The sequence below is a fragment of the Antedon mediterranea genome, chromosome 2 (genome assembly GCF_964355755.1).
Source record: "Antedon mediterranea chromosome 2, ecAntMedi1.1, whole genome shotgun sequence".
Lineage (NCBI taxonomy): Eukaryota > Metazoa > Echinodermata > Crinoidea > Comatulida > Antedonidae > Antedon > Antedon mediterranea.
Window position 1 is genome coordinate 23,430,542 of NC_092671.1, and position 16,629 is coordinate 23,447,170.

Here is a 16,629-nt window from a genome sequence, read left to right on the forward strand (position 1 = left end):
GAGACGTAAAACTTCCTTTATTGCGACTTTTAATTATCGATCAAATAAATGAATGGCAATTTGGGTAAAAAAGATGAAATTTAACACGACTACCCAAGAAGTATTGTTAGCAGAAACGGGGTACTAAAAAATACGGTATAAAAAATACCGTATTTTATACCGTATTTTGAGCAGTTGCAGCAGAAACAGGCCCTTAGATATGACTTAAACCATTGCAGTGAATCAACTACTCCAATTACATCAAGCGTGTTAAGTAGAATGTGATGATTAATGGTATCAAATGCTTTTTGTAAGTCCAAAAGCACCACTCTTTGCAAAAAAACCGTATACGAACGTATACAATTTACATACGTTTCGTATATGTTTCGTATAGGAATTCCACTTCGTATACAAAACGTATACGTCAATTCGGAAGTTCCTTCCCGCATAATAAATATATACGAACCGTATACGATCATTTATAAACAAATTCCTAATTATACGATCCGTATACGACAACGCGTGTATACAAACTGCATCGTATTACCAAGCGAAAAGGGACTGTCCCTCTTTTTACAAGACGACGATAGCATACGTTTACGATGGCAGGAGCATCTTGACTTCAATAATTAGTGTACAATTTGGTTTTTTTTCAGTCGGTATATGTACATTAAATTCCCTATGATGATTTAGTTCATAGTTTTCGCGAATGAAAAAAATTGGTGCTGTATTTTACTAGACGTTGTTTTTCTAGCAAGCATAAAAACCCACCCAGGCTGTTCTGCCTTGTTTATCCCCTCTGCTATTTCTTTACCTTTTTGTATGTTCCATTAATAAGTGAATCACACAAAATGTGCTGTTATTAATTTGAAAGTGCTTTAAATAATATTAATGTACTTGGAAATAAATAAATAAATATTAAATTGGGCCCGCAGTATATTAAATTTAAAACGAGTAAGTAAAATCCATCAATTACGATTTAATAAAAATGTAGAATACCTGTGGCTCCCTATTATATATATGGAACGATCCAAATAAATTTGCCCAAAACGTGCCTGTGTTACCGTATATTTCGGTGTATAAGTCGCACCTGTGTATAAGACGCACCCCTAACTGAGAGTAAAATATCGGTATTTTTTATATCGTCGATGTATAAGACGCACCTTATATTTCATCAAAACAATGTTTTTTTTAAATTGTAATCAATATTATTGTAATAATATATTTTGTTATATCTACAACGGCGTCCTTTATTTAGGTTTTTTCTTACCTAGGCTCGGCCGTGCCCAGCCTCAACAAGTTCTTTCTAACTTGTTGTTCATTAGTTTGCACCCGCAACAACATCGAGTGCATGACCGTGTGTGTAACACGATGTACGTGTATGGGCTAGCCTTGCTCGATCATTTCGAGAGGGCGCACGTTTTCACGGACAATCGTATTCGATTAGTATCTATGTATCCGAGAAGTGTGTACGCTAGGTCCATGCTATAATCACCTGGAGAATATACTAGTCGAATACTGTTCACCATGTGGCCGCCCACAAGAAGGGCTTGCGCTAGGGGTACGGCGGTCGGCGATCGTGCGTATAACTATAAATAAATACTATTCCAATCGATCGTACATAAACGTTTACAAATGAAATTTATCGGAGCGCCTAAAACCGCTCCATAATGAACAAATCTTTTCATCATATTTAGTATAACATCATGCTAAAATGCCTTGAAAACTAGGCAGAAGCAGGTTGCCGTTACGTTAGTATACTGTAGCTAGGCCTAGCCTACTCAGGCCTAGCAAACGAGGTGACGATAGGCCAATATGTACAATCTGTGTGGTGAGGCATTTATGTTCGGTGTATAAGACGCACCCTTAATTTAGAGGTCAAATTTGCGTGTCAAAAGTGCGACTTATACACCGAAATATACGGTATGTGCACTGCATGCATGCATCACATGGATGGATCAGATTTCATTCATTTTCAATCATCATTGTTGATTTTTTGGCTACGGGTTTTAACTTACCATAAAAAAAGAATTGGATGTAGGCCTAGTTACAGTAGGCCCAAGTAGATAGTAAAGTCGATAACTTCTAGCTAGCTAGGCTATAGGCATATTGTAATTGTATATATCGAATATGCAGTATATAGCTACTGCAGCAGCTCTAGTAAACTAAGAGTAACTAGGCCTGGGGAAAATACGCCAAGGAAAAGAGTCTGTGGTACACTCATTGTGAAAATAAGCTAGCTAGCTTTCTCCCATATATTAGATTTGGTTATATTGTATTATTTTAATAACCTACTCTAGCTAGTAGTATATCAACAACGGTGAAATGGAAATACGATGCATTATGGATATCATCGTTGCAGAGTTAGGGGGTGCCAACAAAACATTCAACAGCCAGAAATACAAAAAAGAAGCTCCGACGTTTTTATTTAGAGCATTTTACTATTTTAGGCATACAGAACTAATTGCTGTAAATTTCCTAGAGTTGTCACTGATAAATACAATTTAACATAACCTACATATAACTTGAAAAATCCAAATGATAAATTGTACGCGAACGCAGTAAAACCAACCAGTTTAAATGTTTGTTAAATAATTATTTTACATCTCCCTGGTAAAATGGTACCCTACGCTCCCATTTTTATGCCTCCATCATTGATAAGCCGAGCGGTATTTAATTATTTTTATTATTTAATTCGTAAATAATAAAAAAAAATCGTTAATATAAATATGTGAACCTTTGTAACTTTTTTTTGTATGCGCGGGCGCGATACTATTTAATAAGATAGGCTTTATTCATATCATTGGCGTGGAGTGGTAAACAACTATGAGCCTAGTTGATACCGCCTCGTAACTACGTATTGACGTTTTACTATAATATTGAATATGCACTGTTAGTGTTACTTTAAAAAAGGATGTAATAAAACTGTGTACAATATTAGTAGGTAATAGTTTTTTTGTGCCCCCTCTGTACACACGCCTGCCGGCTATTTGTTTATCATTTTAATGAATGTAGTACGAGTCTAACTCCAAATAAAGATATAGAACAAATTTTGAGAATTCAAAGTGTTGATCTTTTTTAAGAATCTGATATTACCATGAATCATCTTTTTACATAATATACAGCATAAGCATGTACAATCTAATTTAATTGTCACACAATTGAATTAACAAAGGACAAGGATTTCAAATAAACTGTTACAAATAAACAATTATTAAAGAAATAGTTGGGGTATTGTTGGGTCCATGGGAAATCAACAATGTTTAGTAGACTTATTTAATTTGTTATTTAAAGTTGAGGGTAGTTATTTTTTAAACATATTGGAATACCATGAAAATAAAGAAAGATATGTTTTATGATTTCTTAATCACCAAACAGAAATACCGCTGAGATAAATGAAAGCAATTCAATCTGTTCACTACCGGGAATAAATTGAGATTCGATATAATTGTATTTACTATCACCACTAATTGTGTTTTTTTTTTTTTCCTCGGCGGAAGTGATCGACTTCATATTCAAAATCCGAATGTATTCATCGTTAAATAATAATTATTATTATTATACAATGACCCCACTTCTGTTTTGGGTCATGGTTTTCCTCTTCGACATTATTTGCCGAATTATTGTTACTCCATCTCCATTGCTACAACACACGTCGCGGAATAATATCGCTTAACATAACGATGTAATTTGACCACCCAAAGCTTGCACGTGGCGTGACGAATTGAGAACGACGAACCCGATGATTCACCCGATGATATGCATGATTGGCCACCAGGGAGCCGAGTCGACTACGAGTTGGAACTGTAGGCAACCGAGCGACGCTCGGTCGTCGTCGGCGGCTGCACTTACTGATCTCTGTCATATTTTATAAAGGAAAACTGCAAACATCGTCGATTTGTGAAAATGGCCCCTTGTTTTTTCTAGGCCTACCTAGTAGTATACCTGTTTAGCGTACTTTATTTACTTGCGAAAAACGTTGTTTGAATTTTATCGGTAGCCTAGGCTATCTAATAAATATGGAAATACATTAATATGATCTTCTGTACTAGCTCCTACTACTTACTAATAATACTACTAGACTAGGCATATATCTAATGGCTGGTGCTAGCTAGGCCTAGGCCAGAGCCTACGTACGTATTTGTTGTAATGACAATTTAAATGTTTTATTTAGCTCTATTCTACTCATTACTGCTATTATAATTTATAAAATGGCCTAGTTTGTTCGTATATGATTCGTATACGTCCAGTATACGATATTCTTATCATGAATAAACAACGTATATGTTGTGGAGCAACAGAGTGGAAATAATGTAAACAGTGAAATCGTATACGATCCGTATACGTCGTATACGTTTTCAGCGTATACGGATCGTATATGGCTTTTTTGCAAAGGGCATCCCAGTAAATTTGTGTTTTAATGAAGTCCAATAAATGAATCAGACACGTTTCAGTGGAATGGCCACTATGAAATCCGGACTGAAATTCATAAATTAATTTGTTTGATTCTAAATATTTAACAAGCTGTTGGTGTATTGCCCTTTCGAGGATTTTTCGAAACTACAGGCCAAAAATAATTTACGTCAGTCCGACTTTTCTTTTTGAATAGTGGTTTTACTTTAGCAACTTTTAGATCATCTGGGACAATACCGTTAATAATTGACATATTTACAATATGCATAATAGGTTGTTTAAGTACCAAAGCTCCATCTTTTAAAAATAGAGCAGGAATATTTGGTTGCATTCAAACCATTAAGTTGATCTTCGATGAATTCGTCATCGATAGTACTAAGGGGGAACATATTTGTAATTTTACCTTGGTAAAATGACTTGAACAATTCGCTCTGTGTACCGTACAAACTTCTTACAATTGGAAGCTTATTTACTAGGGCAGAGGCAACATTTGTAAAAAATCTAGTAAAATGTTGAGCGATGGAAACATCTGAATAACATATATTATCTTCAATATTCAAAGCTATTTTCCCAACGTCGTTGGGTTTTTTAGAGTAACCTAGATTTTGTAGTTGCTTCCAAAGTTGTTTAGGGTCAGATTTATATTCATCCAATTTATTCAATACAAGGTTAGCTTTAGTTTTTTTAATGTCTGGATGTTATTACGTAAAGTACATTTATGTTTATATAGTTCAGGATCTTTCGGATGTTGCTTGTTTAGTTTAGATATAAAATTATTGCATTCACTTAAGATTTTGTGGGTCATCCAGTCTTCAGTTCTTTATTAATTTGAATATTTTTGTATGGTGCCACTTTATCTAAAATAGATTGAAGCATCGATTTAAATTTGTACCAGGCGTCATTGGCATCTGTAGAGTCCATTATGACCGACCAGTCACATTCGTTCAGTAAAAGGGAGAAGTTTCCCAGGTCATAGTTGCGCAAGGACCGAAGAATCCTAAAGAATTTGCTACCTGTGAATTGACTTCGTTTTTACTTTCTAGTACAGAACGTTATAAAATGTTCACTGATTCCAATTTTCATAACACCAGCTTGATATAAGTTAGTGTTGCTGCAAAGAATATGGTCGATAATAACTTCCATAGATTCCGTTGTACGCGTGGCTTCTTTAATTATCTGAATGTATGTTCATAAAATCTTGGTATTTGTTTAACATGCTGTCGTTTTTGTTCATATCGATATTCATATCCCCAAGGATGACCATCTCGTTATCATTTATCACACCTGTCATAATCCTGTCCAAGTTATCTAAAAAAGAAATGTAACTTTGCGATGGTAGACGGTAAATAGTTCCCAGCAGTATTGGTTTTGTTTTCGGCAATAAGACATTACACCACACAGCTTCAATTTCAGCGCAATCCATATCTTCGTGGATTGTAAAGGCAATATTATTATGAATGAAGATACAAACACCTCCACTGGATCTGTTTCTGTCCTGTCGAATCACTGTGAATCCTCTAATCTCGATTTCAGCATCTAAGACTGATGCATCTAACCATGATTCGGTTATGCAAATCACAGAGGCTCGGGTTTTATTTGCTAGAATCCGAATTTGTGATATCTTAGAAAGCAGCAAACATGTATTCAGATGCAAAATTATCAGACCCTTTTTATTAGAGAGTTTTGTATACTGATCTCAGTCGGTTTGTGGTCCTGGGTTTAACTGTACGTCACCGCATCTGAGTATACATAATAATAACGTTCTGCCTATTAGAGATTGTAAGGGTTCGCATAAAAATTGCCTTGCTTATTCGAATATTTCTTAGTTGCACAAAACGAATATGCGGACAACTCACCCAAACAATTAATGTGACTTTTCGGAGTGGATTTATCAAACAAACAACGTTAAAAATAAGCAAAATGCAAATAACATGGATGCGTCATTCCACTTTTTAGCAGAGGGCAGGGCGTTTATTAGAAACAATATGGTAAGTACAGAAATATTGTTATGAGATTGTGTGTGGTGGTGATGGAGAGAAAAGTTGAGGGTAAAAGGATAGCAGAGGTGGTTTGGCAGAACATGGTTAATGGAAGAGAAGACAAAATTCCTTTGTTGGATGAGATTAATGTCATTGAGTTTGATAAGACGAAGATTCAAGAATAAATTTGATGGGTGCTCCAGGTATGATCCTTCTTGGAGAGATTTTTAAAAATTTCGAATGAAAAATGGCTATTTTCAAAAGCATAAAAAATGTTATTAGTAAGATCAAAAAGAGTACTGAGATATTGTGTCTTTTTCTGAATCTGAATTGTCTATTGTGCAGTATGACCCCATTTACACTTAATCGACAATTTATTAGCCGCCCCGAAGTCGACTCAACGTCGGCTTTCTTTTTAGCCTGCAATGTGTTTACACTTACACAAAAAGCCGACCTCGGGCCCGTACTATTGTGTTTACACTTGCTCTCGCGGAAGAGTGCTCGCTACATTCACATCATATCCGCTCATGTGCGCTACCAGCCATCTTAAAAAGTTAACATTATTAATCGTTGTCGATCTACACTAGGCCTATCAAATAACGGTATTTACCGAAACCTATTGATTTGTTGGGTAATAATTTTGATAATTTCAGCCTCATCAACAGATTTAAGGAAAAGTGAATTCATTGGTTGGGTTAGACATAAAAGTCTTCTAATGATTTGTTTGGATGGAGAATTTTGTTAGCAAGGGTGGGTCCAATTTCAACAGTGTTTGTTAAATGCATTTCAAATTATGTTGGGATCTTTGGTCAACTCTACGTTATGATTAATAGAGATATCAGAATTTATGTTTGTTGGAGTTTTTAAGTAGCAGGTTGATGGTTTTCCAGGTTGCCTTGATATTATGTTTACTTGGGGTACATAATAATAAAAATAATGTTTATACATATAAAAAGAAAAAACTAACAGTTAAAGGGAGATTCTGGGTTTAAAATTGCTTTTAAATATCGTTTATTTATTAAATAAAAAATATCATAACAATATAGACATGTCAGAATGAAGAAGTAATAACGAGAAATTAAAAAAATTTAATTACCTCCGCCAAGGAGGTTATATTTTCACCTCTGTGTGTTTGTGTGTTTGTGTGTGTGTGTGTTTGTGTTTTTATCCGATTCTCACCAAATTTGGACACAATGATCTATGCCTCAAAAGCTCGGACGAGTTCGAATTTGAGGGGAAAAGGTCATAGGTCAAGGTCACAACTAACAAAAAACTATATTACTGCCTAGAGACCATAGTTTTTATCCTATTCTCACCAAACTTAGCCACAATGATCAATGACTCATCATATAATTGTGGTTAAATTTTGAAGGGTCAGAGTCAAAGATCAAGGTCCACAAAAAACAAAAACAAAAAAAATAAATAAAAAAAAACCAAAAAAAAAAAACCTCAGTTGGACTTGAACCAGCGATCTCAACTGTGAGAGGCTGGATACATAACCATTACACCAAACTCTCATCCACAACTTTGTAGTGTGCAGTTAGCCTATTTGCACTTGGAACTAATAAAAAATGTCAAAAAAAATAACATTTTCGGGGGAATTTAAAAAAAAATAAAAAAATTAAAAAATATATATTTTCCGGGGACATTGGACATTTTATGTAGAGGAATTTTACAGTAGGCGGAGGTTTGTACTCTCGGAGTACCCTCTAGTTTCATATACATTTTAGGGTAAATTCATGGAAAGTCTGTTTTTCAGAAGCTCATTAATATTCATGAGATATTCACAAAATCACGTCATCAGTGGATTCCAAACTCGCGACGTCATGTACATTGTGTTTGTTAATTAATTTTCATCTCTCTCCCCTGTCAAACGACGACCACCCGATCATTGTGAAATACTTTTTTGTAGATTTTCTAAGCTAGGCCTAAAGTGTAATAATAACAGCAGTAGCATATATTTATTTGACATTTAATAATACAAAATTTAGTAAAGATTACGGAGTCTTAAATGATATACTATTTTTATACCTCGAATAGTACAGATCGTATTATCGGCTTCACGTACTACTAGGCTTAGCCTAAATCATTTTTTTTCCATGGGTGTTGAGAGCCATTCTGACTTGGGATTCCATGCCACGATAGCTACGTTAAAACATTGGGGCCCATCATGGGCCTAGCTAGCCTACTAAACGATTGGCCCATAAATAACACAACTCAGTGGATTCCAAACCTATCCTATCAACCAAACTCCTAAACAATCTAAACCTAAAACATTCTACAAAATCGGCTGTAAATATTGAGACAAAACAAGGTCCGATCGCCGTCCGCACGTATGGTGTCCCGATCGTCTAAGTAGGCCTAAAATAGGCCTAGTTTACTCTCCAAAAAAGCAGATACTGCATCAAGCAAGTAGACCAGGTAGCTAGTGTTGAGTAGACCCTATGCGAATTGATACTACCAGGCCTTTTACTATAGGCTACACTTGTTAAAATTAGCAATACTTATGTTTACAAATATTCCAACTCTCTCATTTCAGCTATATTATCTATACTTTTCCGGTAGGTCGAGTCGACCTTCAACCAAATACTGTACATCGTTCATGTTGTGATTATAGACAGGGTATACTCGACCCGACCAGTTTAGTTTATTTATTTGGCACACTTAGCACAAAGGTGCATCCTTCACAATATGAAATATAACAATTAACAGAAAAGTAAAAAAAGGCAAAAGCAACTATCAACCCCTAAATAAACATGAGTGGTATAAAATAAAAACTAGCCGTCAACTAAACCGTTTACAATGCCAATACAGTCAACTGTTGACGCTTGTTGAATGATTTTGATCGATGCTATGCTGTTTGTACAATTGTTGTGGTGCAGCTTACTGTAGGCTAAGCCTAATAAATAGCATCTGTATGTTACGATGCATTGCGCGACAGCCTAACTCGTCACCTTGACGAGTTCAAATCTAGTTTTAATTATGATTTTATTTGACCTCAAATTACCATTTGTGAGGTAGAATTTTTTGGGATTTTTTCCTGTGATTATTTGGACTCAGTAGAAGGAATATTACGGTATATATTTATAAGCAGTGAAGGTAGACAAAATCTATGTGTTTAATAATATTTTTTTCAGATACAAGTGATATAAAAGCAGCAATAGCTTCCCTTGGCTTCATATTGAAATGTGCGATCAGATACGATGTTGATGCTGATTCCTTGTCTAATGAATTACAACAGCTTGGTCTTCCAAAAGGTAAGGAACATAATGCATACCTATAGTAAATCTTTTCTTAGGTGATTCACCTTTCTTCCTATTTATTCTGTACTATATATAAATTATGGTTAATTCTGACATAGGCGAGCACAATGTAAAAACTTTGGTATAAATCTCCGCCTTGGAAACCTACCTTATCTATCTTAGATGTACCGGGAAACGTAGATTTGATAACATTAGTTTTCACATCGACGCTATTGTTCCATTTTTGTCTTTTACAATGACAAATTTTAGCGTTACCTATCAAAATTTGTGGATATCACAGGGTTATTTTCGCGCTGTTGTTCAACTGGCTTCCGGGTCCGTCACTTCCGGCAAAATGGCCGTTGGTGGCGACATTCAATATTAATACAAATATTTTAGTGGTTCAACGTATCGTAAACGACTGCAATTAATTTGTTTTAGATATTCAACTAATCAATTATATTGATTAATTAAAGACATTTACTTTAAGTGAACTACAATTTGTTTTAGTAATTTAACTATTATTGAAGGCCTTTACTTTTACGTGAACTACAAGGTGATTTTAGTGATTCAACTGAATCGTGAACCATAATTTATTTGTTTTAGATATTCAACTAATCAATTATAAAGGCCTTTACTTTACGTTAAATACAATTTGTTTTAGTAATTGAACTAATTATTTATTTATTAATCATTTTATCAAATTTAGGCGCGATTCAATGTTACTATAGCAGGCTAATTGAACTAATTATTTATGCGATTCAATGTTACTATGAGGCCTGGTAGGCCTACCAGCGAAACACCTTTACTGTTTAGACCTATATTATCGATTATTTCTGTTGCTTGCTATATTTATAATTATAAATGGTGTCTACTACAACCGATATATAAGTAGGCTATGAAAGTTGTTATTTGATCATTTTGTTCCAAAATTAACAAGATGCATCACAAAAAAATCATGCATTACTCATCAGTCATATTTGAAGAGAAACTATATTCCAATAATTGCTTTTCCATTTTCACCCCGATCTTAATATTGTCTAGGTCAATCAACTACCTTTCGCATGAGTAAAAAATATTTTAATTTTTATGACGTCATCATGTCTAAGAAGCTATTGGATTGTATACGAATTCATGTGAACATTTTGCCAATCAGATGCTGTGACGTCATCATATGACCAGTTGAATAAAAAAAGTCGTATTTTCATCTTTTGCGTCATAGTTCATCACATTTAAAAGAGCGCGCATTTATATTTTACGTATTCAAATTTCTTCTTCACGTTAATATGTTGTTGCTGAGATAATGTCTTTCCAAATTGCTATATTAGTGTTTCATTTTTCATACCGTCGCCATGTTAAAAATTGGAAGTAATTCTACCAATTCTACACTGTATGTAATATGTATAAAGATTATACTGTCTATACTGTATAATAGTATACAGTATGACACAAAATAGACAGAATTTAGCACTAACAACATATCATATTCTTCAGATCAGGTCATACTGCTATAATTTTTTCTGTGTGCAATATTCCAACGTATGACATACACGTGGCATTTGTCGTGCGGATAACTAACTCGTCAAAGTGACGAGTTCAAATCTAGTTATATCAATTATTTTTGTTTAACAACACGCTTTGATTACACAGTGGTTCAGACACGTTTTTAATAGTTATTACATTTTTAAACACCCTCATAATTAATGGACTCTACCAATGTTGATCCACTGCAAAGAACAACAGATTGCACATCGCACGAGCTACAGTAGGTTGTTGAGGCGGTGTTTTATTTGGTTTTACTGTACGATCCGATAATACGAACATGTTAAATGTAAAGGCATGGATTCGCCAAGCAAGTAGGCCTACGTTTAATAAAAATTTACCTAAGATTGTCGTAAGCTCTTTTGTTAAAACTTGTTATTTATATAGCAATAATCCGTTCCGGCATGCACGCTAGGCCTCTCTAGTCTAGGCCTACTCTTCGATCGATCGATGTCGCTGGTGGGGAATTTCCCAGCGATAAGAACGCGAAATACCTCATAAAACGGCCTACATTTTAACGTGTAATTACGTATGGATAAAACAATATAAAACTCAATGTTTTTCATCTGAAATAATATGTTAACTCGCGTAATGTAGCATAAGACGGAATAAATAGTTATTTCGATTGTTTTTGGGTTTAAAAATGGTAGCTAGCTACTAGGGCCTAGAAGTAGAAGCCATAGGCTAAGCCTAGGCGGGTGTCACGAAAGCTCAGACCACGAAAGCTCAGACCCCCTAAGACCTAAGATCACGAAAGCTAAGACCCAACACCTAATAAGATTACAAATATTTATCTTTCGCACCTGCCTTGTATTTTAACTCCTAACATTTATTCTGAATACCACACCTTAGAATTGGCACTTTCATGAAAAAGAATCACATAAAAAGTAACAAATACATTTTTAAATTGATGATTTTACAGACGTTTTTCTCGCACACAAAATGACTAGCCTACAGTACAGTAGGCCTACCCCATGGGCCATGTTCAATGTTTTTGTTTCTATGGAACGTCAAAAGAGCAAAAATTATATAGAGGGCTGAAAACTCTGTGGAGTCCATCTACAGTGTGGATGGAACAATGTAAAATTAAAATTGTAATGATAATAGTATAATCATGCAAGTACGAAGAAATAAATACTGGCAAATAAATTTTAATTTAAAAATCATGATAAGTTTTTTTGTTTCGTTTTCTTTCTGTTTTTATACTTGTACTATTATTGTTGCTCTTTTGGCGCTCCATAGAAACAAAAACATTGAGCATGGGGAGCTCGAGGAGTTACATTACAAGAAAGAAACACATCTGTAAAATCATCAATTTAAAGGATTTATTTATTTGTTATTATGTGTTTCTCCTTCTGAAAGTACTTATAAGTCCTAATTTTAATGTGTGGTGTTCAGGATAAAGTTAGTCAAAAAATTTGGAGTCAAAATACAAGAAAGGCAGGTGCGTAAGAAAAACATCCTCTGAACCAACACAATGGAGTAAATATATACCAACAAACAACCCGTCAAGTTTGTTTGTTGTAAAGAAAAAATATACATTTACTCAACGGGCGAAAATAATGTGAGTTTATCTATGTTTTGCGGTAGTATTAAATTATATTTATGGTAATAAATGAAACCTACTGTGTTTAAAATTATGTATGGATAAACAAGTATTGTTTTTAAGCTGTAGTATATCTTAGTATTTGTAATCTTAGGTGTTGGGTCTTAGCTTTCGTGATCTTAGGTCTTAGGGGGTCTGAGCTTTCGTGGTCTGAGCTTTCGTGACACCCAAGCCTAGGCCTGTGTCTAAAAAAAATGAGTAAATTCTATTCGGCAATACTATCATGCGTAAATATTGTACATTATGTAATTAAGTTATTAAATTATTTTATATACTGAATTTTAGTTAAAATACAGTATATATTTTTAAAATTCTTTGTACTGAGGATGTGTCCATAAGAAAATAAGAATGTAAAAATACTGATGGATAAACCTATGTAAAAATTAAGCCAACTTATGTGTAAATATTGTATATTATATATGTAACATATTTAGTTAATTAAGAGACGTAAACGACGCTTGTTGATTTTCGATTCCCCGCGCGTTGACTTTCGACGCCCCGACGAATTGAATGTGGTTCACGACAAAATCTCCTGCGAATGGACTTTTCGAAGTTGGGACCTCTGAAACATAGTCTGGACTACGTCTGTACAGAATAAAATATAATCATAAACTAAACTACAGTATACTGTATGTAGGCCCACATATTCCAGGGTAGGAGCATGGACCTATCTTAACTTATAGGTCCATGGTAGGAGCATTAATTACTCCCTAATTTTACCCGGCCCACATGTATATATAGGCCTACTACATAGCTAGGGATATTGACGCAAAATTAAAAGTAAATAGCATACATTGCCTGTACAGGCAATATTAAAATAAAGAAAGAATTATGAAAATCTGACTTGTAGTTTTCGAAATATAGGATCCAAAACATCGCCGAAAATAATCGTTTTTAGCCACGACTGAAGTAAATAAATATCGCCCTCAGTAGGCAATTGTATGAACTTTAAAAATTATGGTTTTTAGTAATATATTTTGTACATCAACATTGTAAAATTCAATCAAATATGATATTACATTTTTATTAAATAAAAACGAGTGTTGTTTAACCTAAGTTTAAAGAATTTCAATACATTATTTTCCTGTGTGTTGGACATGCAGTCCTCAGTACATCATGATTTCACTTTGTCAAGTCAACCAATCGAAGGGCGAAAATCCAAAATTGTTCAACCGTAAGCCTTCATAGACTCTCTTTTCTCAGTCGTTTTTTGGGTCCAGCAGCTTGGACCTATCACTTAGTTGAAAATACCGAAAATGTCTGCCGTAGATAATAAGTTTCCGCTTATTATTTATTTTTTTATTCTTTTGACTGGATTGCATTTTCAGTAACGTAGTACTGCTTTCCAAAATGGTCTAGTTATAAGTTTAAAAGTAAATAAAAATTATAACATAAATACACAGTAGGCCTAATTTAAAAGATATATACAGAACAGTTAAAAACAAATAAAATATAAAAAATAAGATATAAAAAAATGTAGGATCACTTGGATGACATGTAAGAGTTGCTATATTTTTTAGTTTATAAATATGTTTCCCAGTTACTTTTGTTCTAGTTTCAGTTGGTAAAAGATTCCATTCTTTTGTTGCTCTGTATTTGAAGGTTCTTTTACCTTGAGCATTTTTCCAATTTGGTGTAATTAATGTTTTACAACTTTGGCTACAGGTGCATTTGGGGTGGAGGGAGTCATTAAACTTAAACATTGAGGACAAATATGATGGTGAATGGCCATTAATGCATTTGAAAGTTGTAAGTAGTAGATGTTCCCTCCATCTTTCATTTAGTGTAACCCAATTAAGTGTTTTAAAAATATCGTTTATCGGTGTATATATATCTGCGGATAACAGAACTCTACCTAATCTATTGAATAATATTTGAAGTGTATTTAAAGTTTCTTTTGTACAATTAGTCCATACAGCACTACAATAGTCAAACAATGGCATTACAAGAGAATTTGCCAGCATAATAGTTGTATGAGATGGCAAGTAGTATTTCACACGCCGTATTACCCCTATTTGTTTAGAAACTTTTGATGATACACTATTTATTTGATCCTTCCATGTCAATTTAGGATCAAATATAACACCTACTTAAATGATTCCACTCTTTCAATGTTAGTTCCATTATCATCAAGTGAAATATTTTGGAAGTTATTTAACAAGTGACTAGTACCAAATACCATAAGTTGAGTTTTTTTAACATTCAAAGTCAATCTGTTGTTATCTAACCATTTTGATATTTTACAAAAATTTGAGTTTAGATTGTTTTGCAGAGTTATAGGATTTGAGGATCTACATAATAGAGTGGTATCATCAGTGTACATAACACATTTACAATCAACAGCATCAGGAAGATAATTTACATATATAATAAATAACAAAGGACCTAAAATAGAGCCCTGTGGAATTCCAATGTCAATTTCTCTTAAATCAGAAATTGAACTATTTACATTTACAACTTGTGATCTATAACTTAGATATGAAGTAAACCAATTTAGGGCATCATTACATATACCAATTTCCTTAAGTTTAGCAATAAGTAACTTGTGATTAACAGTATCAAAAGCTTTTTTTAAATCTAAAAATATTGCAGCAGTTACATTACCATCATTATAATTATTTAGAATATAGTCAGATACATCTAAAAGTGTTGTATTTGTTGAATGTTTCTTTATTTCTTTCTTTATTTCTAAAACCAGATTGTGATGGGTTTAAAATATTATTATTTGTTAAAAACTTATATACTTGATCGTGCACAGCACGTTCAATAATCTTAGATACAATTGGTAAGACAGAAATTGGGCGGTAATTATTTACATCAGATTTGTCACCTTCTTTAAAAATAGGGGTCACCTTTGCAATTTTCCAATCAGATGGAAAAGTTGACGTGAACAAAGAACAATTACATATATATGTGAGAGTTTCACATACAACAGGAGCAGCTAACTTTAATAATTTACAATTTATACCATCAAGACCAGAGGCCTTATTGTTAGAAATGTTATTAATTTCATTAAAAACATATTCTGGTGTAATTATATCAAATTTAAAAGTATTCTGATTTACAGCATTATTTATGTTATTATGGTTAGTATACAAATAATGAATGTTTATGAGTGTAATGGTACAAATAATGGCACGAGGTGAATGATGAAAGGTTATATTTCAACGAGGCGATGAGCCGAGTTGAAATATAACCTTTCATCATTCACCAAGTGCCATTATTTGTACCATTACACGAATACAAAACATTCATTATTTGTTTTATATAACATCTAAATAAATTCTAGTTATTTGAATCAAATAAAAGGTAGCCCTAGCCAAAGTTTACTACATTTCATTCACACACATTTGATTAAAAACATTAACATTTCGTTTTAAATAATTTTATATTAAATGTTATATTTATATGGATTTCGTAAACACACCTACTTTTGTGTTAATTATGTCAACAAACGACCAAACAATCCTAGGCCTAGCAAGGCTAAAACGCCTAGGCTAGGCCTAGCCTAATACTAGCATGGCCTAGGCTAGACCTAGTAGCCTAGTACTAGCTTGGCTGAAAGGCAAAACTTCGACAGACAATTGGAACTTATCTAAGCTAATTATGGTTTTTCCAACAATTCCACGTCCTGTAGGGATGTCCCCATTAATTAATCAAAATCCTAAAAACGATCTAAAGCTAATTTAAATGCCTTTTTGAATGAAATTAGTACATAATGTCCAAATCGTACACAAATATCTGCTGCTGTTGCATATCTCGAGGTGGTGTTTACAAATGAAACTCAGACCAGACGACAGGTGGCGCTGTTGTTTTTCACAGTACATAGCCATATCATAAGATAATTTGTGTACTAGATTTTTTTTCA

The 16,629-nt window shown here is 33.8% G+C and overlaps 1 protein-coding gene across 1 annotated transcript in view; it reads left to right on the top strand.

Moving 5' to 3' along the window:
* The window catches only part of LOC140040732 (COMM domain-containing protein 4-like), an 85,139-nt gene that overhangs the window by 51,275 nt on the left and 17,235 nt on the right, over positions 1-16,629 (top strand). Inside the window, exon 5 of the mRNA XM_072086883.1 lies at positions 9,509-9,628. Coding sequence (XP_071942984.1) covers positions 9,509-9,628 — 120 coding nt within the window. The remainder of the gene's footprint in view (positions 1-9,508; positions 9,629-16,629) is intronic.